Source organism: Mustelus asterias, chromosome 20, assembly GCF_964213995.1.
Source record: "Mustelus asterias chromosome 20, sMusAst1.hap1.1, whole genome shotgun sequence".
NCBI lineage: Eukaryota > Metazoa > Chordata > Chondrichthyes > Carcharhiniformes > Triakidae > Mustelus > Mustelus asterias.
Window position 1 is genome coordinate 49,289,987 of NC_135820.1, and position 24,282 is coordinate 49,314,268.

Here is a 24,282-nt window from a genome sequence, read left to right on the forward strand (position 1 = left end):
ACCATAAAGACACTAAAATTGCTTCTGTGTGTATATCTTATAAAAGGTTCTCTTTGAGAATCCCAATTTATATGCTCCTGAAGTTGAATTCATACAGCAGCTGCTTTTGTCCCTCGATCCGTTTTACCATTTTCCTCTCTCCAGAATAAGCATCATGAATCCAGCTGAGAGGATAGCAAGGCATGTTGTTTCAATACAAAATCTGAGAGGTTTAGCTGCAGTTTCCTCCTCCTCCCCTGTGTCACGGCACCTCACTGTGTGCGTGGCCTCATAGTGCCATTAATCATATTGCATATCTGCATTTCATTATTTAATAGCTAATGTTTCAGTTGTTTGCTATATTGGTGCCTCAGGCATAAAACATTCATAGCAGGCTACCTTACTGTTAACTTTTCTTTCCCCTCCACCTGAAGTTGTTCGGATATGGTTGAATAGATGCTGGCTGGCCTCCAGGATGTAGCTCAGCTGGTAGTTCTCCATTTATGGCTCTAGGGTTGTTGTTGACAGATTTTTTAGCCATAGGCCCGTCTCCCTTACATTCACCCTTTCCCGCTTTCCTGTAGAAATCATAGCATATCAATCAGAGCAGTAACCGTGGCTGATTTTTTTTTTTTCCCCCTCTTTTCTCCCACCTCCAGTGATGAAAGGGTGCAGAGAACAATTGTACAATCTCTAGCACAGTTCCATTTAAGCTCAGCTAATTTACCAGAGCTTACTAGAGAGGGCGACATGGTGGCACAGTGGTTAGCACCGCTGCCTCACAGTGCCAGGGACCCGGGTTCAATTCCGGCCTCGGGTCACTGTCTGTGTGGAGTTTGCACTTTCTCCCCGTGTCCGCGTGTTTTCTCCGGGGGCTCCGGCTTCCTCCCACAGTCCAAAGATGTGCGGGTTAGGCTGATTGGCCATACTAAATTTACCCTATTGTAAGGGGGGGATTAGCAGGGTAAATGAGGGTTACGGGAATAGGGCCTGGGTGGGATTGTGGTTGGTACAGACTCGATGGGCCAAATGCCCTCCTTCTGTACTGTAGGGATCCTAAGACTTTCAATTCGGTTCCATTTAATTCTAACCACGGTTGACTTTAGAGGATAAAGTCCAATCGTAATTGTTGTTGCCAAGTCATTCCTATTCACACTCACGTTGCAAAATATGACCTTTTCAGCGCTAAATATACACTTTGATGCTAATAACTGTCTAAAAGCTCAGAGGTAAAGGCTCTGGCTGAAATTTCCCAAGACCCCCCTGTTGCCTTGTACTCAGCTGGGACGTAACCAGATACTTGTGATTTTTTCAGATCATTGAATTGTTTTAATTTGGGCCGTGCAGCTGCAATTTTCTGATGAGATATTTATTGTTCAAAGTCCTGCCAGTGGCGCATGATCATAACCTCCATGTTTATATTTCAGAACAGGGGCCCCAGTTTTCATACTTTGGGTTTGCCATTGATCTCATCAAGACAGTAAAAAGTTTATGTATTAGTCACAAGTAGGCTTACATTCATACTGCAAGTTACTGTGAAAATTCCCTAGTTGCCACACTCCAGCACCTGTTTGGGTACACTGAGGGAGAATTTAGCATGGCCAATGCACCTAACCTGCACATCTTTGGACTGTGGGAGGAAACTGGAGCACCTGGAGGAAACCCATGCAGACACAGGGAGAACGTGAAAACTCCACACAGACAGTGACCCAAGCCGGTAATTGAACCCGGGTCCCTGGTGCTATGAGGCAGCATTGCTAACTACTGTGTCACTGTGCTGCCCCCTAGAATGTGCTACAAAAGGAGGAGATGAGCCAATATTTCTGGTCCTTAATGCGATAACAAATGCTTTGAAAGTACTGTGTATGGACACTAAATAGGACAAAATTGGGCTTGCTTTTTTAAAATCACCGTCATGATTTAATAGCTTAAAAGTTGTAGTTGTTGTTAAGGAACTGGTAAATAGTGACCAGTTAGTGAGATGATGCTGCATGTGGGACTCTCCTAGTAACTTCTTGAGGAAAGTGGAAAGATAAAAAGTACTTAGTTAATGGTAATTCTGTCATCTTGTGCACCTGTCGAGAGAGACAGTCAGTGCGAAAAAGTCCGCATTTTCCCTGTGATTCTCCAATGCATGTTCAGTGTGATCACGGCTTCCCAGTGGGAGCCTCGGATTGCAGAATTATTCCTCGTTCTAAAAAGGCAAATAGCTAAGAAGATGAAGCTAGCTTACACCTAACATTGTATGTGGAGATGCCGGCATTGGACTGAGTGGGCACAGTAAAAAGTCTCACAACACCAGGCTAAAGTTCAACAGGTTTATTTGGTATCATGAGCTTTTGGAGTGCTGCTCCTTCATCAGGTGAGTTATCTGATGAAGGAGCAGTGCACCGAAAGCTTATACCAAATAAATCTGTTGGATTTTAACCTGGTGTTGTGAGACTTCTTACTGTACCTAACATTGTATGACTACTAGCTGCTTTGTGTAGGACTAATAATGAGATGCCAAAAATGCATTTGCATGGAGGTCTGATGCCTATATTCCATGTAACAGTTGACATGTCAGTGTAATCTGTACAAGGTGTATAGAAGACTGACCAGTCAATTAATAGAAACATCAAAAAATATGACCTTATGATCTGAGCAATTTCTCTTTTCTTATCTATCCATTATTGACAAAGTCAACACTTATTATTCACCTGTTGACAAAGTCATCACTTATTATCCACCTGTAATCGCTCTTGAGTAATTGTTGGTAAGCTGACAGATGAACCATTGTGGTTTCTATGGTGAAGATAATGATGGCTTATTGCAAAATAGGTACTGCAAAGAGGGAGTGTTCTTTTGAACTGGACTCTTGTTGTCAAAGGCTCATTCATTTTCTTTTTCCTGAATCGCTTAACAATTCACTGTTCTCTGGTAGTTTATAGTCTTGTTGGACAAAGACATACCCTTTTTGGGAGGCTTTTTAAAACTACAAATCATCTTTTACCTGTAGCTATTTATTCAGTTAAAGCTCCTGGTGGGCTCACTTGCGATGCAGCACTGAGTGTCCTCTGGGCATATCTTTCGCTTTGAAGATTTAGGAAAAGGAGTATTAATGGAGGGTGGTCAAATATCTGTGTTTGCTTTGTAGAACCTCCATTCAGGTTCATCTTTATATTACCATGTAGAGATCCTGGCTCTTGTATTAGGGCCTATCAAAGGACGGCGATGAACATTAAGGCCTCAAAAGCACCTTTACACGCTCCCAAATTAAACTAGAAGTGCTTTGACAAGTGATGCAATGGTTATCTGGGTTTATAGGCCTGGAATACAGGTAGTCAGGTGGCATCTCCTGTTATTTCCCTGCAGCTAGGCAATCCTTCTACGCTACACAACTTTGGAGTGAGAACTTAGTGCTGTACAAGGATGAGATCCTTAAAGCCTGACACTGGGGCCCTTGAGCTGATTTTTGAACACTTCGCATCCGGGCAGGATTGTAGGTTGAAGCCCAATATTTACATAAGTTTTGAAGCATTGTCATTTTAAGAAAATTGTTTCAAGGGATGTGAGTACCTCTCGGCAGACCAACATTGGTTGTCCCAAATTGCCCTTCAGAATTTGGGCAATTTCCTGCTTTGGTGGAGGGAGTGTTGCTGCAGAGGACACTGGAATAGTCACGTTGTGTATCTCGGTTAGGTGGTCATGCAGCACTACGCCTGTGTGGATTCGGGACTTGGCCCACCAACTGCACAGCTGCTTATCACTTTTTTGAATTACTCCTATGGATTGTGGATGTTTATTTCCTGAAGTACTTTTTTGGGCAGGGGCCTTGAGATATGAAATGTTCCTTTCAGCAATTCACTCACTCCTGCCACCTCTCACCCCCCCCCCTCCCCCCACCCCCATGTCACAGAGAATCCTATTTATGATTGTGTTTGGAGAAGCAGGAGTGGGGATGCACAGAGCTGTGAGGTACTTAGTTGTAACTAATTATTGGATGTGGATGCAACCTTTTGGAGGCCATCTAGAGACGAATAACATTACAATACTTGCACTAATACTGATTCAGATGCAAGACATTGCAATGGGGTGCTCAGAAACGCTAATGGGTAACAAAGGATATAAATAGTTTCTTTTCCATTAGTCTTAAGCTTTGAGGAGTCTCAGAACATGATGAACAGGAGCACGGAGAGACCATTTGGTCCTATGTACCTACTCCACCATTCAATAAAATGATGGGGCTATCTGATCTTGGCATTCACACCACTTTCCTGCATGTGCCCCCATAACTATTTACTGTCTTGTTGATTAAAAATCTGTCTAATTCAGCTTGCATGTATTCAATGACCCTGCTTCAACTGCTCTCAAGGAAGAGAATTTCAAAGACCATGACCTCCTGAGAGAATGGGTTATCCTTGCTGCTAAGTTGGCCCTCTACACAAACAGGTAGCTTGTTCTTTGAACAATCATTCCTTGATTGTCCTGAGTGTATGTTCTTAAATGTCAGACAATCCTTTGCTGCTTTAAAGCCTGACTTACTCTTTTCCTCTCTTGAAATGTAGAAGCAGGAGTGGGGATATTCTGGAGACATCCTTTCCCAGAGTTTAAAGTTTATTTATTAGTGTCACAAGTAGGCTCACATTAACATTGAAGTCACTGTGAAAATCCCCTAATCGCCACACTCTGGCTCCTGTCTGGGTACACTGAGGGAGAATTTAGCATGGTCAATGTGCTTAACCAGCATGTCTTTTGGACTGTGGGAGGAAACTGGAGCACCCAGAGGAAACCCACGCAGACACGGGGGGAACATGCAGACTCCGCACCGACAGTGACCCAAGCTGGGAATCGAACCCAGGTCCCTGGCACTGTGAGGCAGCAATGCTTGCCACTGTGCCACCCCAACATTAAACACTTGTTGAGAAGTGTATCAACTCTCCTTAATGATTTCACTGAATATTTCAATAAAAGATTCAGTTGCATTGTTATTGGCACCAACAACTCCACTTACAACAATGTTATGTAAGTTTTGCATGTTTTTTTGTACCTTTGAAGCCACTCACGAACAGCATTGAATGGTTGAATGTTTGAACTTTCACTTTGTCTTTCTTAAGATCATGGTACAAACTCCTAGCCTTATCTTGAATGAATGTTAAACCAAGAGGTATGTGTTGTTTAGTTTGATGTTCAGTTCAAATGGTTAGCAGACTTTCCATGTTTATCACAATTCTACTGATCATTGTTATGTAATCTAATAGCAGCCAAAGGTGTTATATTAGCTTAGCAAAGTCTTTTATTTTATCAGTTTGTTAATTATGCTACTGCTGGCAGGTCAAGCGCACATGTGATATCAACTGCACATTGACCTGTTCCAGAGTGCTTTATAATATTTAAATGTATGTTGTTTTGTTGTGTTTTCTCAGCAGAAAGCACTTCCTAATCAGTGGTTCTATTTTTAGCTCATTATGAATGAAATTCAGGCAGAGTCAGGGACACTACCTGCTGCACTACAGGACCCCCACCAGGGACATCCTGCACACCATTTACTTGTGTCCATGCTTAATTATGCCTGTGATTTAGGCTTTGAAGATTGTTTGTTTGTGATAAGTATGGAAGAATATAAGGTAAAGGAGCACAGTGAGGCCATCCAGCCCTTTGAAAATGTTCCCCTATATAGTGGGGTCCTAGCAGATCGTCTACCTCGGCTCCAGCTTCTCTGTACTCCTTGATTATTTTAGTATCTAAAAACCTGTCAATCTCGGTCTTGAGCATGCTGAACGCCTGGACATCCACAGTTCTCTGAACTGAAGAATTTCAAAGATATATGAATGCTCAATGATAAGAGATGTAAAGATAATCACGCTACATTCCAGCCAATTCTTGAATCTTTTTCTTTTATTTTCTGCTGGCACCTCAGTTACCATAAGTGTAGATTTATTGGGTTGCAAGAACTGGTGACTGGGGACTAACACAAATAGAGGTTTATTGAATAATGCCACAATACACCAAGTCAACCAAGATGGTGAAGTGAGGGATGTGCTGTTTTGCACATTTCAAAAAATGGTATAGCACACTCCCTAGGCTGAATTTTATCTAACCCCATAAACACGGGTGTGTTTCTTGTGGGGGTAGAGGGTGGAGTGGATGCTTATCCTACCACCTTCCCATCCATTCCCAAACAATCCCCTATAATATGGGGTGAGGGCAGGGCTCCAAAATCAGCCAGATCCCTCCCCCTCTCGCTAACTACCCAAACCTTGCTGGCCCAAAACGCTGGATTTACCTGCTCTGCGGTCCAGCCATGACATGGGAATTAAGCGGGAATGCTCAAACGTGCATCAACGTTACTGTGAACCAGCAGCAACGCAGTGAGAGTGCAGATGATGATTGGAGATCAACGTTAAGTGAAAGTGTTGTGTGGGATAACCATAAGCAAGGACATCCTGGCTTTGTTTCCAGTCACTCAGCCAACCTTGCATCCATGCTGCCAAATAAACCTGTTAGACTTTAACCTGGTGTTGTGAGACTTCTTACTAGATACAGAGAGATGGACATTACTCATTTAACAATTATGTCTTCTGCTTCCATGTCTTTTTTGATACATATGGACCCCAACCTCCTCTTGCTACATTTTTACTGTTTGTGTGCTTGTAAAATACTTTTGGCTTCATGCGCTAGGAAGGCATTGTTAGTCATTTTCTTTTGGTCCAAATCTGCTACTGTTCCAGATGAGCCCAATGCTCCAAAACTCCAATAAGATCTAACCTATATGTGCTTTCTCTGTCTGAAAATAACCATTTCTTTTTTTTTCTGTTGCATCTAGTGGAGACCGAGAAGCTGTGAAAAGAATAGCTTATGAACTCGTGCAAATGAAAGCAAGAGAAGGTGTTATATATTTTGAAGCAAGATATAGTCCTCATCTCTTTGCCAACTCCAATGTTACTCCCATTCCTTGGAACCAAATCCCGTAAGTAATTAAAGCTCGTTATCTGAGAATTTCTTGGCAATTTTATTTCAGTATTTTGACAGCAATGCTTAATAGTTTGATATATTTTTAAATATTCAATTTTCAAATTGTTATTATTGGCTAAACTGCAAAAGGTTCTTTCACACTGTAATAAATCACTGAGTAATTTTTGAGAATTTATTTATTCTGTAATTCTTATGATCTTCTGCACCAAGGTGAGGTTAGAAAGAAGAACACTCTTAATGTTATCCCCAGCCCAGTACAGATAAAAGGGCACTATGAAAGTGCCCTACCCTCGATCACAATGTCTTCTGCATTGAATACTAATATGTTTATATTGGGCGAGATTCTCCAGCCATTCTCCAGCCTCCCAGCCGTGTGTTTCCTGCCAGAGGGCGGTGGCACATTTGCTCATGGCGGGTCCTGCCGCTCTCAGTGGGAATTCCTATTGACATCACCCCACACTGGCAGGAAACCTGCGGGCGGGGGTGCGCTGCCGGTGGGACTGGATAATCCTGCCAGGTTGAGTGGCCAGAGAATTCCAGCCATTGACTTTTCTACAGTTCATATGGTATAATCCCTTTTATTATAGGAGTTTCATGCAGTGATATAAACATGATGTGGAGATGCCGGCGTTGGACTGGGGTAAACACAGTAAGAAGTTTAACAACACCAGGTTAAAGTCCAACAAAATAAACCTGTTGGACTTTAACCTGGTGTTGTTAAACTTCTTACTGTGATATAAACATGACCAGGGAAGCTTTCAGCAAAGATTGTAAATGAATATCTATCTATATATATAAAACGATTTGTTTACATGGGACAGTGTACCGCTGGAAAGGACTCAACAGTCCAAATGGTTGGCCTCAAAAGTAAATTCCTCTAATTTATCCACTCTTTTAAAGACCCCAGTTCCCCTGAATTTTTCCCCACAGTATCTGCTAATAATGCTTCTCTCGTCAGTCTGTCCATCCACCATATTCTGCATAAAGTAGTTTAAATATAAACAGTCTGTATTATCCCTCTTCTAAGCTTGAGCTGGACCCCTGATTCTAGAATTGAAGGCATTCTCAAACATGGTTTTGGAGTTCAATGTATCTCTCAGAGCTCTTCAGTGTTCCCTCATCATAGAGAGACCTAAAACTAGACACCTATTCAGATGAACCATCCCAATCCTAGTCCTCAAATATGCTCTCTATCAGTTGTCTTTGAAGTACAGCAATCCTCATGCTATACAGCTCTCTTGGAAAACAATAATAGCACATGGTACTAAATCTATCACCCCCTAGGAGCTCTGAAGCTGTAAGCTTTGTACAGCGACAGTAAGGAATGTGCTGCGGGTTTGAATGCCTTATAGGCAGACATAGATGCAGAAATTCATCATAGCCCCCAATGTGTCATTGTCATCCATTGATTGGCTGAGGAGAAGCATTATTGAGGCCCAAAATCTCGAAACTTAAGGTCAAGGTTTTCTGGGCACAGTGCCTATGTACGTTGGAGACTCAAACAATCTACAGCAGGCACCTCAAAGCACTGGAAAAGTACCACCAGCAATATCCTCACAAGATCCTCCAAATCCAGTGTCAAGAAAAGCGATCCTCAGCAGCAACATCCTCTCCTACATCAAGGTGCTAATCACTCAAAACCAGCTCCACATCATTCATATGCCTTACACCAGACTCCTAAAGCAACTGCTCTACTCTAAACTTGGTTACGGCAAGAGACTCCCAGCAGGAAAGTGGCAATGCTTTGTGGGTGTCTTCAAAGCATCATCGAAGAATTCAAGCATCTCTGCTAACTCGGGGGGGATTCCTTGGCTCGTGATGAGCCAAAATGGAGAACAGAACTAGTCCAACGCCGGCATCTCCACATCATAATATTTACCCACAACTGACATTAAACTCACTATCAAATAGTTCCTTTCTTGGGTCAATCCTGTGATTAAAGTGAAGCAGTTTTCCTTGCTTTATTTGTTCCCCCCCTGGTTTATCTTGCTGGTTCTGACATTTGAAGGTTTCAAAAAAGGAATCTCGTAATGATTAGTTCTTGTGATACATGACTGCATTGAATCTGGAGACTGTCCTGTGGTCATTAGTGCCATATTCATTTGTTATTTGCAATTCTTTGGATGATGACCAAGGTCATTGCGATCCAAAATACTGTTGATGAATGTTTATCTAGCGTAGTTACAAGCATTAGCATGTATGAATATATTTTCTCCTGACAATTCGTTACACGTTCCTGAATGTCAGGTGCTATTCAGTGCTATATAAATTGGATGAAACCACCTTGAATAGTGGTGTTAATTGAAACCTGTGTGCAGAATGGAGATAAAGCCAGACCTTTGGGATCAATGTTTCGTCTGTGCTGCTTTGATGGACGTCTCAATCACCTGAAGTATTTGGTGATGGCTTGTTGTGTATTGCAGACATCAATTAGCCTGAAGCTAGCATTCTGTGGTAGCATCAGAAGTGAACATCCACCTTCAAAGATCAATTTTATGTTGGAAATAGCTCAGGAAAATCATCTTTGTTTTTGAATTGCTAAGGGTAGTAAAGTTTGTAAAACTGCTGTAAATTTGGAGAGGCCATGGAGAAGTTACACATTTACTAGAATCGCAGTGGACATGAGGCACTTTAGTTATGTGGAGAGACTAGAGAAGCTGGAGTTATTCTCCTTACAATAGCGAAGATTAAATTAAGGTCTAATTGAAATGTTCAAAATTGAGCGCTTTTAACAGAGTAGATGGGGGGAAACTGTTTCCACTGGCAGAAGGGCCAATGACCAGAGGGGGGACATTTAAAATAATTGGTGAGGTGGGGGATGGGAAGAGGTGTATGCAGCGAGTGACGGTCTGTCCTGCAGTCTGTCCCCGCAAAGGGCGGGGGTGGCTTATTGAATAGTAAACAGTTACATGGTAGCACAGAGCTTGAATATTACTGAAAGGAGACACGTCGCTGATGCTTTTCACCTTGCACTCATCAGGCCAAACGAGTATGAAATTTCAGTCACAACAATTTGTACCACAGTGCTGATTGTTTGGCATGTTGACTGACTGGCCAAGGCAATGCCATGGAGAAAGGAACTAAACTAATTTGTCAGGGGAGTGGAAAAGGAGTTGTAGTCCAGAAGTCAGTGTTGAGGGTTGTGAGGTATTGGGGAAGGTATCAAGGTCAAGGGTGGGTACCGGTAGACAGGAAGGTGGGTTGAAGTGTGTCTACTTCAGTGCAAGGAGCATCCGGAACAAGGTAGATGAACCTGGGGCGTGGATTGGTACTTGGGACTACGATGTTGTGGCCATTACGTAGACGTGGGTAGAACAAGGACAGGAATGGTTGTTGGACGTTCCGGGGTATAGATGTTTCAGTAAGTGTAGGGAAGCTGGTAAAAGAGGTGGAGGAGTGGCATTGTTAATCAAGGATAGTTTAACGGCTGCGGAAAGGCACTTCGAGGGGGATCAGCACACTGAGGTAATATGAGCTGAGGTTAGAAATAGGAAAGGAGCGGTCACGTTGTTAGGAGTTTACTATAGGCCCCCAAATAGTAATAGAGATGTGGAGGAAGAAATTGCTAAGCAGATTATGGATATGTGTGGTTGTCACAGGGTAGTTGTCAAGGGGGACTTTAACTTTCCAAATATTGATTGGAACCTTTGTAGGTCAAATAGTTCGGATGGGGCAGTTTTTGTGCAGTGTGTGCAGGAGGGTTTCCTGACACAATATGTGGATAGGCCGACAAGAGGTGAGGCCACATTGGATTTGGTACTGGGAAATGAACCGGGCCAAGTGTTAGATTTGGTTGTGGGAGAGCACTTTGGAGATAGTGACCACAATTCGGTGTCTTTTGTTATTGCAATGGAGAGGGATAGGGCCGTACGGCAGGGCAAGGTTTACAATTGGGGGAGAGGTAATTATGATGGGATTAGGCAAGAATTAGGGGGCATAAGATGGGAACAGAAACTGTCAGGGAAAGGCACTAATGAAAAGTGGAACTTTTTCAAGGAACAAATACTGGGTGTCCTTGATAGGTATGTCCCTATCAGGCTGGGAGGAAATGGCCGAGTGAGGGAACCATGGTTCACGAAAGAGGTGGAATGTCTTGTGAAAAGGAAGAGGGAAGCTTATGTAGGGATGAGGAAACAAGGTTCAGATGGCTCGATTGAGGGTTACAAGTTAGCAAGGAATGAGCTGAAAAGGGGGCTTAGAAGAGCTAGGAGGGGACATGAGAAGTCTTTGGCAGGTCGGATCAAGGAAAACCCCAAGGCTTTTTACTCTTATGTGAGGAATAAAAGAATGACCAGGGTGAGGCTGGGGCCGGTCAAGGACGGCAGTGGGAATTTGTGCATGGAGTCAGAAGAGATAGGAGAGGTGATGAATGAATACTTTTCTTCAGTGTTCACCAAGGAGAGGGGCCATGTTTTTGAGGAAGAGAAGGTGTTACAGGCTAATAGGCTGGAGGAAATCGATGTTCGGAGGGAGGATGTCCTGGCAGTTTTGAATAAACTGAAGGTCGATAAGTCCCCTGGGCCTGATGAAATATATCCTAGGATTCTTTGGGAGGCAAGGGATGAGATTGCAGAGCCTTTGGCTTTGATCTTTGCGTCCTCACTGTCCACGGGATGGTGCCAGAGGACTGGAGAGTGGCGAATGTTGTTCCTCTGTTTAAGAAAGGAAATAGAAATGACCCTGGTAATTATAGACCGGTTAGTCTTACTTCGGTGGTTGGTAAATTGATGGAAAAGGTCCTTAGGGATGGGATTTACGACCATTTAGAAAGATGCGGATTAATCCGGGATAGTCAGCACGGATTTGTGAAGGGCAAGTTGTGCCTCACAAATTTGATAGAATTTTTTGAGGAGGTAACTAAGTGTGTTGATGAAGGTAGGGCAGTTGATGTCATATACATGGATTTTAGTAAGGCGTTTGATAAGGTCCCCCATGGTCGGCTTATGATGAAAGTGAGGAGGTGTGGGATAGAGGGAAAGTTGGCCGATTGGATAGGTAACTGGCTGTCTGATCGAAGACAGAGGGTGGTGGTGGATGGAAAATTTTCGGATTGGAGGCAGGTTGCTAGCGGAGTGCAACAGGGATCAGTGCTTGGTCCTCTGCTCTTTGTGATTTTTATTAATGACTTAGAGGAGGGGGCTGAAGGGTGGATCAGTAAATTTGCTGATGACACCAAGATTGGTGGAGTAGTGGATGAGGTGGAGGGCTGTTGTAGGCTGCAAAGAGACATAGATAGGATTCAAAGCTGGGCTGAAAAATGGCAAATGGAGTTTAACCCTGATAAATGTGAGGTGATTCATTTTGGTAGGACTAATTTAAATGTGGATTACAGGGTCAAAGGTAGGGTTCTGAAGACTGTGGAGGAACAGAGAGATCTTGGGGTCCATATCCACAGATCTCTAAAGGTTTGTGGACCACATTTGGAATATTGTGTGCAGTTCTGGTCACCTCACTATAAGAAGGATGTGGAAGTGCTAGAAAGAGTGCAGAGGAGATTTACCAGGATGCTGCCTGGTTTGGAAGGTAGGTCTTATGAGGAAAGTTTGAGGGAGCTAGGGCTGTTCTCTCTGGAGCGGAGGAGGCTGAGGGGAGACTTAATAGAGGTTTATAAAATGATGAAGGGGATAGATAGAGTGAACGTTCAAAGACTATTTCCTCGGGGGGGGGGGGATGGAGCTATTACAAGGGGGCATAACTATAGGGTGCATGGTGGGAGATATAGGAAGGATATCAGAGGTAGGTTCTTTACGCAGAGAGTGGTTGGGGTGTGGAATGGACTGCCTGCAGTGATAGTGGAGTCAGACACTTTAGGAACATTTAAGCGGTTATTGGATAGGCACATGGAGCACACCAGGATGATAGGGAGTGGGATAGCTTGATCTTGGTTTCAGATAAAGCTCGGCACAACATCGTGGGCCGAAGGTCCTGTTCTGTGCTGTACTGTTCTATGTTCTATGAACAGGGAACTCTTGGTTCCCCTAGCTCCTGGTAATTCAACAGAAAGAGGGCAAGGTTTGAGCTTATTCCTTTATAGAGAATGTGTCCCTGCATATGTAAATGAGCCACTTTACAAGCTCAACTGATTTATCTTTAATAGCTACACTAACAATCAATTTATGTCAGCACTTCTGAAATGCCTTGGAACATTTTTCTATAGTGAAATGACTCAAAAATTCCTGTAATTGAACAGTGTATGGCATCAATAGTGAGTCAGATTTGACCTTTGCCTGTTCAATCTCCATGGGGCTTGGGTTGGGAGTTATTGGATGTTTGAGATGCAAATCACCTACAGGGAACCTTGGATCTAAGTGAACAGAGCAAGCAATTGAGTATCTCCTTAACCAGTCAGACTGTGAAATAAACAGCACAAGGTCTGAATAAGGGAGTGTCAACTAGAATGATTAAGCCAACGTCTAAAAGGACACCGAAAGAGAGAGTGAGGGAGATTTGATGGAGAGAACAAAAGAAGCTTTTTTTTTGAAAAGATTAACCTTAAATTTAAGAAAGATCTCCCAACAACAATAAAAATCTGAAGGAATGAGACACCACGTTGTAATGGTTAATTTTAAGTGCCAGAGGTTGATGGGCAATAATTAATCTTCCACGTACTTGGACACACAAAACTTCCTGTGCTGAACTTACTTTGCATCTATCATATGAGGTCAGGAACTTTGCATCGCTCAGTAAGAAAGCCAAATAATGAAATTTCTTTTTTGCAAAGCCACAAGTGGATCGGTGAATCTGTAAAAGCAACCTCTTAATTTCTTTGTTTAATTGTGCATCTGCTCTTGCCTGAAGCTGGTGTGGCATTTGCAGCTAAATAACCGTGAGCACTGTTAGCCTTGCTGACATTTTGAAAGAAAAATTTCAGCCTTATTTGTAATAGTAGCCATCCTCTCTCTCCAGAGGAACAGTCAATCTGCTTCCCTACTGCAAATTATAATTTTTTCATGGCAAATGGTGGATTCAATGGAATGCATTTTTTTATCCCTACGGCTCCCGAGTCTTGCTATTGTCTGCCTGGCTATTGGTCAGGTAAAGGAATATGCAAGGTCATAGGGATGCAATATCCACTTTACAGGAATTGTCAGTGATGTTGAATCCGACAAGAGAATAATAGTGTGATACTCAAAAGTGTATTGTTTCCTGTGCTCCTTTTTAAACATTGATGTTATGTCAGTTTATTTGCTGGGTGGTGTTCATACTCCTTGATGTTTCCTCTGGGTTCTCCGGTTTCTTCCCACAATCTGAAAGACGTGTTGGTTAGGTCTATTGGCCATGCTAAATTCTCCCTCAGTGTACCCGAACAGGCGCCAGAGTGTGACGACTAGGGGATTTTCACAGTAACCTCATTGCAGAGTTAATGTAAGCCTACTTGTGACACTAATAAACAAAATAAAATATTTATGCTGAATTTTTAGCCATTCTTGCAGATGGGCATTTCTAAAAATAAGGGCACTTAATATGCTAGTGTTTCATCTTTATCGGTGTATGAAATAAGCTGACCAACCTACAGTAAACCTAATGGATATGTGGAATTACGTACACAGGGATCTTCAGTATTTTATAAAAATACATTCAGTGTAACACTACGAAACTGAACTAGTCCCAGTATAGAAGTCATTGACATTTTACCCAGGCTTGACTGTATAGAAATGCACAAAATGTGTCTGATTAATCTGTCTCTTATTTGATGTGATAACGAGTTATCTAGAGCCTGACTTGTTTTGTGTTAATGTTCGCAATCAGAGGGGATCTATCTCCAGATGACGTAGTTCACCTCATCAACCAGGGTTTCAAGGAAGGAGAAAAGGATTTTAAAATCAAAGCGAGATCCATTCTTTGCTGCATGCGTCATATGCCAGGTAATATATTATCGTTGGTATAAATATATTCTCATCTGTCCGTTTATTGATTTTATTTCTAACCTGAAGGATTTTCAGCAATTGTCAGACATGCTGCCTGAAACACCTGGCCATTTTCTGTCACGTTTCTGTCACTGTTCAATTTTCTGCTTATTATACTGAGCTGTGATTCAGTCCCAGTAGCTGAATCTCCAAACACAATGTTGCTACCCCACTTGGTTAGGCTTATCCACCTGAAACCCCCTCAGGTCACCTTGTGATTATCTTCTGGTCTTTGTGCCAGTTTGCCATGCTGAGAATTACATTTTATTCCTGGGATAGAGAGATGGCTTTATGAGGAAAAGTAGAGTAGCTTGGGGCTATACTCATTGGAGTTTGGAAGAACGAGAAGCTATCTTATTGAAACAAAACAGCTTCTGAAAAGACATGGCAGGATAGATGCTGAGAGGGTGCTTCCCTTTGTGAGGAACCTAAAACTGGGAACATAGTTTCACAATAAGAGATCTTCCATTTAAGATGGAAATGGAGTAATTCCTCTTAGGATCATAGAATTCCTACAATGCGGAAGGAGGCCATTCGAGTCCTCTCCGACAACAGTCCCACCTTGGCCCTATCCCCATAACCTCATGTATTTAACCTGCTAGTCCCCCTGACACTAAGGGGTAATTTAGCATGTCCAATAATCTTAACCCGCATATCTTTGGAGTGTGGGAGGAAACTGGAGCACCCGGAAGAAACCCATGCAGACACAGGGAGAACTTGCAAACTCCGAACAGACAACCATCCAAGGTTGGAATTGAACCTGGGTCCCTGGCGCTGAGAGGCAGCAGTGCCAGCCACTGTGCCATCATGTCGTCCCAATTATTGGAGGTTATTAACCTTTGGAATTTTTTACCCAGGTGAGAAGTGAAGGTTAGGTCATTGAATGTGTTCAAGGTTGAATTATACAGATTTTTGATTTGCGTAGGAGTACATGGTTATGGAGTAGGCAAGAAAGTGGAGTTGATCCAAGATTAGATTAGTCATGATTTTATTGACTGGTGGAGCAGAGTCGAGAGGCCAAATGGCCCACCCCTGCTCCACTCCCGTTCTTGTGTTATTATTTGCACAAAGCATTTCGCTTTAAGTGCCCATTTCCAAGTTTAATATGAAGGAAGAAGTTAGAAGGCAAGGATCTGGAGGTAGAAGAATGGTTTGTTGCTCCCAGTGATTTTGATTTCCCTTAGCAACCCGCTGCTGTTGGATCCTGGTCCACACTCATTTTCCTTCGACTCTGTTCGCATTTCCTCACTGGCTGCCAACCAACTCAGTTGGCAGCTGGCATTGGTGTCCAATGGTATGATCATGATACAGGTGGCAGTTAGACAGGAAGGATGAGATCAGTAGTAAGTGGTGAGGAAACCATGAGAGGGGGAGCACAGATGACTGGGGTAAAAAGAGAGGCACTGATTTTTCTGCCTAGTTACCCCATTGCGATTGAAGGTTGGATTCCTCCCTGTGCTACCAAAACACAAGACCACATTCCCAATGCTGGAAGCTCTTGCCATTGTGTTATGCGTTTCCCATGACCCCAAAGATCTCCCAGATTATGTCAGTCCCCGGATAGCCCAGTTTCCAATGCTGCTTTTCTATTTACAAAGTCAACATTAGTCAGACCTGTCCTGCACATTATAAATCAAAGAGGATTAACTGAGATAAAAACAAAATATGCTGGATAAACTCAGCAGGTCTTGCAGCATCTGTGGAGAGCAAGTTAACATTTCACATCCATGTGACGCCTCTTCAGAACTCTTTAACTGACAGGCTTGATAAATAACTGGAATACTTTGTGCTCTTCCTGCATTGTGAAATGGATATAATTTACCAACGGTACGAGGGAATAGGATCAAGGAGGGAAACAGTAGATTTAATACAAGTAATAAAAATGTTCCTGCAGACTAATGGGACTAAAGATAAACAAAGCTCCACAGATGCCGCCAGACCTGCTAAGTGTATCCAGCATTTTCTGTTTTTATTTCAGTTAATCCGCATTGATTTATGATGTGCATGTGCATGTCTGACCTTTTTTGTAAAAGATATTCTGCATGGTGTCAAGTAGCATTGGAAAGTGGGGGGATCCTTGTTCTTACCTCATTTGTTGGCCGCAGTTACTTAAGTGCACAAATGGAGCCTTTGCTTTTTGTCTCATACCAAATGCTCCTTTGAAGAGTTCCCACGGTTTACCTATAGAGTTATGGAGGTTTACATCATGGAAATGGGCCCTTCGGCCCAACTTGTCCATGCTGCCCAGTTTTTATCGCTAAGCTAGTCCCAATTGCCCACATTTGGCCCATATCCCTCTAACTGTCTAAATGCTTTTAAAAGACAAAATTGTATCTACCTCTACTACTGCCTCTGGCAGTTCATTCCAGACACTCACCACCCTCTGAGTGAAAAAAATGCCCCTCTGGACCCTTTTATATCTCTCCCCTCTTACCTTAAACCTATGCCCTCTAGTTTTAGATTCCCCTTTGGGAAAGGATTTTGACTATCTACTTTAGCTATGCCTTCCATTATTTTATAGACCTCTAAGAATCCCCCCTAAGCCTCCTACGCTGCAGGGAAAAAAGTCCCAGTCTATCTAGTCTCTCTTTATAACTCAAACCATCAAGCCCGGTAGCATCCTAGTAAATCTTTTCTGCACTCTTTCCAGTTTAATAATATCATAGAGTCATGAGTCAAAGAGGTTTACAGCATGGAAACAGGCCCTTTGGCCCAACTTGTCCATGCCGCCTTTTTTATTGAAACCCCTAAGCTAATCCCAATTGCCCGCATTTGGCCCATATCCCTTTATACCCATCTTATCCATGTAACTATCTAAATGCTTTTTAAAAGACAACATTGTACCCACCTCTACTACTACCTCTGGCAGCTTGTTCCAGACACTCACCACCCTCTGAGTGAAAACATTGTCCCTCTGGACACTTGTATCTCTCCCCTCTCACCTTAAACCCATGCCCTCTCGTTTTAGACTCCCCTACTTTTGGGAAAAGATATTGACTATCTTGCTGATCTGTGCCCCTCATTATTCTATAGACCTCTATAAGATCACCCCTCAGCCTCCTACGCTCCAGAGAAAAAAGTCCCAGTCTCTCCAGCCTCTCCTTGTAACCCAAACCATCAAGTCCCTGTAGCATCCTCGTAAATCTTTTCTGCACTTTTTCTAGTTTAATAATATCCTTTCTATAATAGGGTGACCAGAACTGCACACAGTATTCCAAGCGTGGCCTTACCAATGTCTTGTACAACTTCAACGAGACATCCCAACTCCTGTATTTAATGTTCTGACCAATGAAACCAAGCATGCCGAATGCCTTCTTCACCACTCTGTCCATCTGTGACTCCACTTTCAAGGAGCTATGAACATGTACCCCTAGATCTCTTTGTTCTGTAACTCTCCCCAACGCCCTACCATTAACTGAGTAAGTCCTGCCCTGGTTCAATCTACCAAAATGCATCACCTCGCATTTGTGTAAATTAAACTTCATCTGCCATTCGTCAGCCCACTGGCCCAATTGATCAAGATCCTGTTGCAAGCGGAGATAACTTTCTATATCCTTTCTATAATAGGTGAACTGTACACAGCATTCCAAGTGTTGCCTTACTGTTGCCTTACTAATGCCTTGTACAACTTCAACAAGACGTCCCAACTTCTGTATTTAATGTTCTGACCAATGAAACCAAGCATGCCGAATGCCTTCTTCACCACTCTGTCCAACTGTGACTCCACTTTCAAGGAGCTATTCTTAAACTGATACTTGTCTAAGTGCTCAAGCATTCTATCTGTTTCTGAGAGTCGGTAACAGAACAGTTGATGTTAATCTGACAGGACTGCAGTTAGCAGGATTCTTCCGATTAAATAATGGAGATGCAGTTTAGAATTTTCAGATCCAAAAATCTAGTTTTCTGAATCTGGAGAATATTGGGAACATTGTGACAATATGCATCAGCAATTTCATTACCTTTTGGGGTGGGATGCCATCAGACTGTGGTGATTTGTTTATCTTTAGTATCATTAGTCTCCATGATTGTTTTCATTATTTGCATTAAGAATACCTACAGTACAGAAGGAGGCCATTTGGCCCATCAAGTCTGAATTGACTCTCCGACAGAGCATCTTATCCAGGCAGTATCCCCATAACCACACGTATTTACCGCTAATCTCCCTAACCTACACATCTTGGGGCACTGGAGGGAAATTTACCATGGCCAATCCACCTAACCTACACGTCTTTGGACTGTGGGAGGAAACCGGAGCACCCGGAGGAAACCCATGCAAGCACAGAGAGAATGTGCTAACTCCACACAGACAGTGAGCCGAGGCCAGAATTGAACCCGGGTCCCTGGCACTGTGAGGCAGCATTGCTAACCACTGTGCCACAGTGCTACGCTCATAACTGCCACACAATTCAAGCCATAGTATTCATTTCAATGGTGAATTAGGCAGAGAATATTTTCAAAGTAACGGCAAGAGTGACGCAATTCAGAAAACAACTTTTGGATATCCATATTTGAACACACATTTCTATAATGTGGTTTCCACATGGCTTTTCTTATGTGGGAACCATTTAATTCGGCCTGATTCTTGGGATGGAATTTTACACCAACGGGGCTTTATGGTCCAGCTGAGGGTCAATGGACCTTTGAACGGCTGCGCCCCTGATGTAACGGGACAGTAAAATTTCGCCCTTGGTCTTACCTCTTTGGCCACAGTTGCTGACGTGTACAAGTGGAGCCTTTGCTTCTGGTCTCGTACCAATTCTCCTCTGAAGAGTTCCCACTGTACGTATAGCTGTTAACAGTTCAATCTGATTCACCATGGTCAATTTATTTCTCATCCTATAGAGACTTGCTTTGCATAAATTTAAAACTTTGGTTAGTGAGCCTCCATTCTCCCCTTCAAGCTCAATCTCAAAATCGTCACTCTTTGGGAGATGCTCCTTTGCAGTCATATTGCCAGTTGATTCTAGTTTATTACTTATCAGCCTGTTCTTTTATTAATTTTAAAAGATATTGGGCTAAAATTTACAGTAAAACTTACGGCGCTCATTGTTATTTATGTTCAAATCAGGCAAGAGGGAGATGTGTGGTAAAATATGGATATCCAAAGGTTATTTCCTGAATTGTGTCACTCTTGCCGTTAGCTTCATCAATTCCCCTGTCTTACTCACCATTACAATGCACACTGTGGCTTGAAGTTGCTGGTCTTGTGTCCCTGCTATAACGGGACAATAAAATTCCGCTCTTGGTCTTGCATCTTTGTTGGCCACAGTTGCTGAAGTGTACAAGTGGAGCCTTTGCTTTTTGTCTCGTATCAATTCTCCTCCGAAGAGTTCCCATATGAGCTAAACTCGAACAACTATTCCCAACGCCGTAAAGTTGCCTGACTCTGTCTCAACCATCTGCTGCTGAAATCCTCATGGATGTATTGAAAGTTCCAATGCGCTCCTGACCAGTCTTCCATATTCTACCCTCGGTAGACTGAGTTACCCAAAACTCTGCCCATGTCCTAACTCGCACTGTCCCATTCACTCATCAACCTTGTGCTTCCTGACCTGCATTGGCTCCCAGTAAAGAAATTCCCATTTTCTCTTTGAATCTTCATGGCCCAACCCCTGTCTACTCCTGTTATTTTCTCCAACCACAACTCTCTTGAGATATCTGTGCTCTTCTAATTCTGGGCTCTCCAGCATTCTTGACTTTAATGGCTACACCATTGGTGGCCGTGCCATCAGCTGCCCACTGAATCTCCTCTTCTCTAACTCTTTCCTTCTTTGAGATGCTGCGTCTTTTCCTTTGGCCAAGATTTTGTCATCTACCTCAATATCTCTCTATGGTTCCCTATCATATTTTGTTTTATAATGCTCCTGTGAAGTGGCTTGGGTGCTCTATTTCATTAAAGGAGCTACATAAATATAAATAGTTGTTGATGCAAGTAAAGATAGAGTGCTGCTAATTAAATCACTGAGGTGGGTTAGTATTGAAAGTAATATTGAGATTATAATAGACCCCCTTGCAGAATGCAATCATAAAAAGACAAAGTGATGGTATTGATCTCTTTTCAGAATGGTCTGCTGAAGTTGTGAGCCTGTGTAAGAAATATCGCAATGAAGGTGTTGTGGGCATTGATTTGGCAGGTGATGAATCTTTAAACTGCAACTTCAACTCGGGCCATTGCATGGCCTATGAGGTAGGTGGTTATCCTCAACATGATGAATTAACTGAATGGGGAATGCTGGAGTGGAGCAAAATTCAAAAGTAAGATGGATTCTGTTTTTCCCTTCTGGAAACCCGAGGCTTGCACAAGGTAGCGATTGTTGCAGAATGCATTCTGTACATCCTCTGCTACACTTCATCAGAGTGCCTTCAGTATACACCTCCTGGGATCTGTAGAGGATCTCACCACTGTAGCATCCTCAGGCTGTCCTAACCAATGGATTAAAAAGTGGAGAGAGACCCTTGGTGCAGCACATGAACAAGGTTTCTGCTGAGTTTAGTTGGCCGATTGGGAGGACCTTTGAGAAGATTGTGTATCTATAAATTATCAGTTTGGGTACACATTTGTATTAGAGCTGCATTAATACATTAATTTAAGCTTCTTAAGGTATGTTTTATAAATAGAATATCCTTCTATGTATGGGAGACTTGGTTACTTCACTGGCTGTGTTCCCCATCTGACTTGTTAAGCATGTTGTGCATCTGATTGACTGCTCAGATGGCATCAGTCATATGTGCTCATGTGGTGTTGATCATAAGTATGTTTTAAAATGTCCTTTCAGATCCATTTGAATATCAAATGTTGCTAATAGTTTACTGCTCAAAAAATTGTTCAATAAGTAATTTTTGCTCACTATTTACAAGAAATGTTACAGAAGTATTATTTTTGTACATCCCAGACCACAAGACAGCATTTTCAAGCTAAAATATCATGAACGAAGAAATCAAACCAAGTTTTTTAAAAATTGTTAAATCTAAATCCCTCTAGTTTTCTCCCTCATTCAAATTTGTATTTATAAATGAGAAAATAGGCAACCGTTCAGCTGAATAAAACGTCCTTTCTTTGAACATCAAGCCAATATAGTTTACTAAATAACCTTGAGCTTTAATATTCAATTCCTGCCTTGCATAAATGATTTTCTGTTTTTTTTAATGTACCTTCGCTGATTGACACATTAGTTTGAAGAAGAAAGAAAACAACACATTGCTTTTGACCTTAAATTTGTTTGCATTGAGGCGCGGGTAAAGGCTATATGCCTTACTCATGCATAAGGTAATGCAAACAGTACATCTGTTTATACATGTCAAATAGTGTATGACCACCACAATGCCAAAGCTGATATAAAAGAGGAAGCAAGCCAGTCCTTACGTGCTGCTTTTTCTGAACTTCATAATCTGGCATCTCCCCAGTGGCAAAAGGCAAGGATTTACAAGCAGCATCCAATCAACAGTGACTTCCTTCAGCAATCCGACTCAAACTGATCCTGGTGTATGCCCCACAGTAATACTTGATCAGTAACCTTATAGGGCAGGTTGAGTGCTGCTGATCCTTGGCATCAAAGCATTACAACTGTGCTTAAAACTCCGAGTTACAATGCCACGGGTGACAGATTTATTTATGATACTAACCAATCCCTGCCTCTAATGGCTTTCCTGCTCCGTCAAAGCAGATAAATGAATGATGTTCATTAACAGCATGTCATCTGTACTTCCCGTAAGCCCATATTACAATGCGGCTGTGATTAAGATGATTCATTTGTTGAACAGATACTCCTGTGTGCGGAGGAAATTGAATATTGGACAATTAAAATGAAGTACGGATACAGGACTGAAATAGATAATTTTGCTATTTAATATTGTATTAAAAGGGCAAATGGCATTTTAAATTTGAAAATAGATTACCTCATTTACTCAAGTGTTTGATAGATGGAGGTCTGTCTTGTTTGGGATCTTAAGTTTATAGCAGTTTTCCTGCCCATCTTCCGCATACCTTATTGGGGTCGGTGGGACATAAAATTCCTTGAAGATGTATTTGAGAAGGCCCCAACTCCTTTGCACACCTCCCCTTCCCTCATGCATTAGTGCAGAGTACCCCCATCCATACTTGAGCAGATGTTGTTAGTCAAATCCTCAAACTATGTCGTCAAGTTTATTTCCTGGAATTTGCTTAGTCTCCAGCCTAAATTCTACAGACACGTGTTTTATTCCAGGCATCCAGCCTTCTTGTGGTGATAGAAGGCCAGTACTCTCTATTTTTGGAACAGAGCCTTTTGCAAGTACCTAGTGACCTTGCATAGGTGAAAAGGAAAACACAGAATTAATCTTAGAAAAACCTGGCCCAGTTTAGCAAAACTTGCAAGAAATGTTTGGGGGTTCAATTCCAAAATACTACTGGTTCTGACAAAGGGCCAAGGCCCAGGATGTAACTCTACAATGAGTCCCTAAAATATACCAGCCACACAGATTCCATAAGCAAAAAATAGCAGTGCCATCAAGTCAGTGGAAGATAATACAATCACTCACTGATATTAGCAATGAGCAAAAAAAAAAGCTTAAAATAATTCCTGTTCATAGGCCGAGAGGAGTTATAATGTAAGGTAACCTTTATGTTGGTAACCTTTTATGGTTATGCTACTTGAACTAACAAATCAAAAGGTTGCAGGTTCAAGTTTCAGCATAGCAAGTTGTGAAATTAAATGCAACACACCTCGACATTTGTGAACTAACTGGATTGTTATAAAAGTCCAGCTAATTCACTAACATTTGTTGGGGATGGGAACATGCTACATCTACCTGGTTTGCTGACACTTGACTCTCACGCGAGACTTCAAGTGCCTCAATAATGACCAATCGATGACTGTGACCAGACTTGGACAATGCCAATCCAATCAACCTTGCAAAGCCCTTCTTACCAAACATTTATACTCTGTATAAAGTCTTCAATGTCCACACCACTGCCAGAATTGGCCTTGGGAGAAGGTGAGCTGACAAACACAAGTACTTGTTGTCTTGTTTACCTGCTGTCGCAGACTGCATGTCACATGATTTGTAGATGGGATCACCACACAGTCCTCAATGTCAAAATGAGGCTATTCTTCATTTTGTGCTGGTGCTGTCACTGTGCTTAGTAGGATACAACTAAGCATCCACCAGATGATGTGGACTATGAACTGCAGCAGAATTATATATCACCACCTCTTGGTCCAACAGTTCACTTGTGTATCATCTCATGCATCATTATCATCCTTGGAAAATAATATTGGTTCTTTGGAAACTGGAGAGTGGCATGCCAGGAGCATATCTTAAAAGGAGCCATCATCCTAATGAAGCTACATACATGCACCATAGAACCAGCTGCTTACTATATGAAGGCTTATAAATGCATATAACCGATCACAAAAAATCTTTAACTTGACCATGTTTACTCTGGGATCATGGACAATTAGCT

General features: G+C 42.2%; 1 protein-coding gene across 1 annotated transcript in view; it reads left to right on the forward strand.

The window, feature by feature from the left end:
- ada (adenosine deaminase) overlaps positions 1-24,282 on the forward strand; it is a 59,656-nt gene that overhangs the window by 16,449 nt on the left and 18,925 nt on the right. The window contains exons 4-6 of the mRNA XM_078236507.1: positions 6,785-6,928; positions 14,683-14,798; positions 20,903-21,027. Coding sequence (XP_078092633.1) covers positions 6,785-6,928; positions 14,683-14,798; positions 20,903-21,027 — 385 coding nt within the window. The remainder of the gene's footprint in view (positions 1-6,784; positions 6,929-14,682; positions 14,799-20,902; positions 21,028-24,282) is intronic.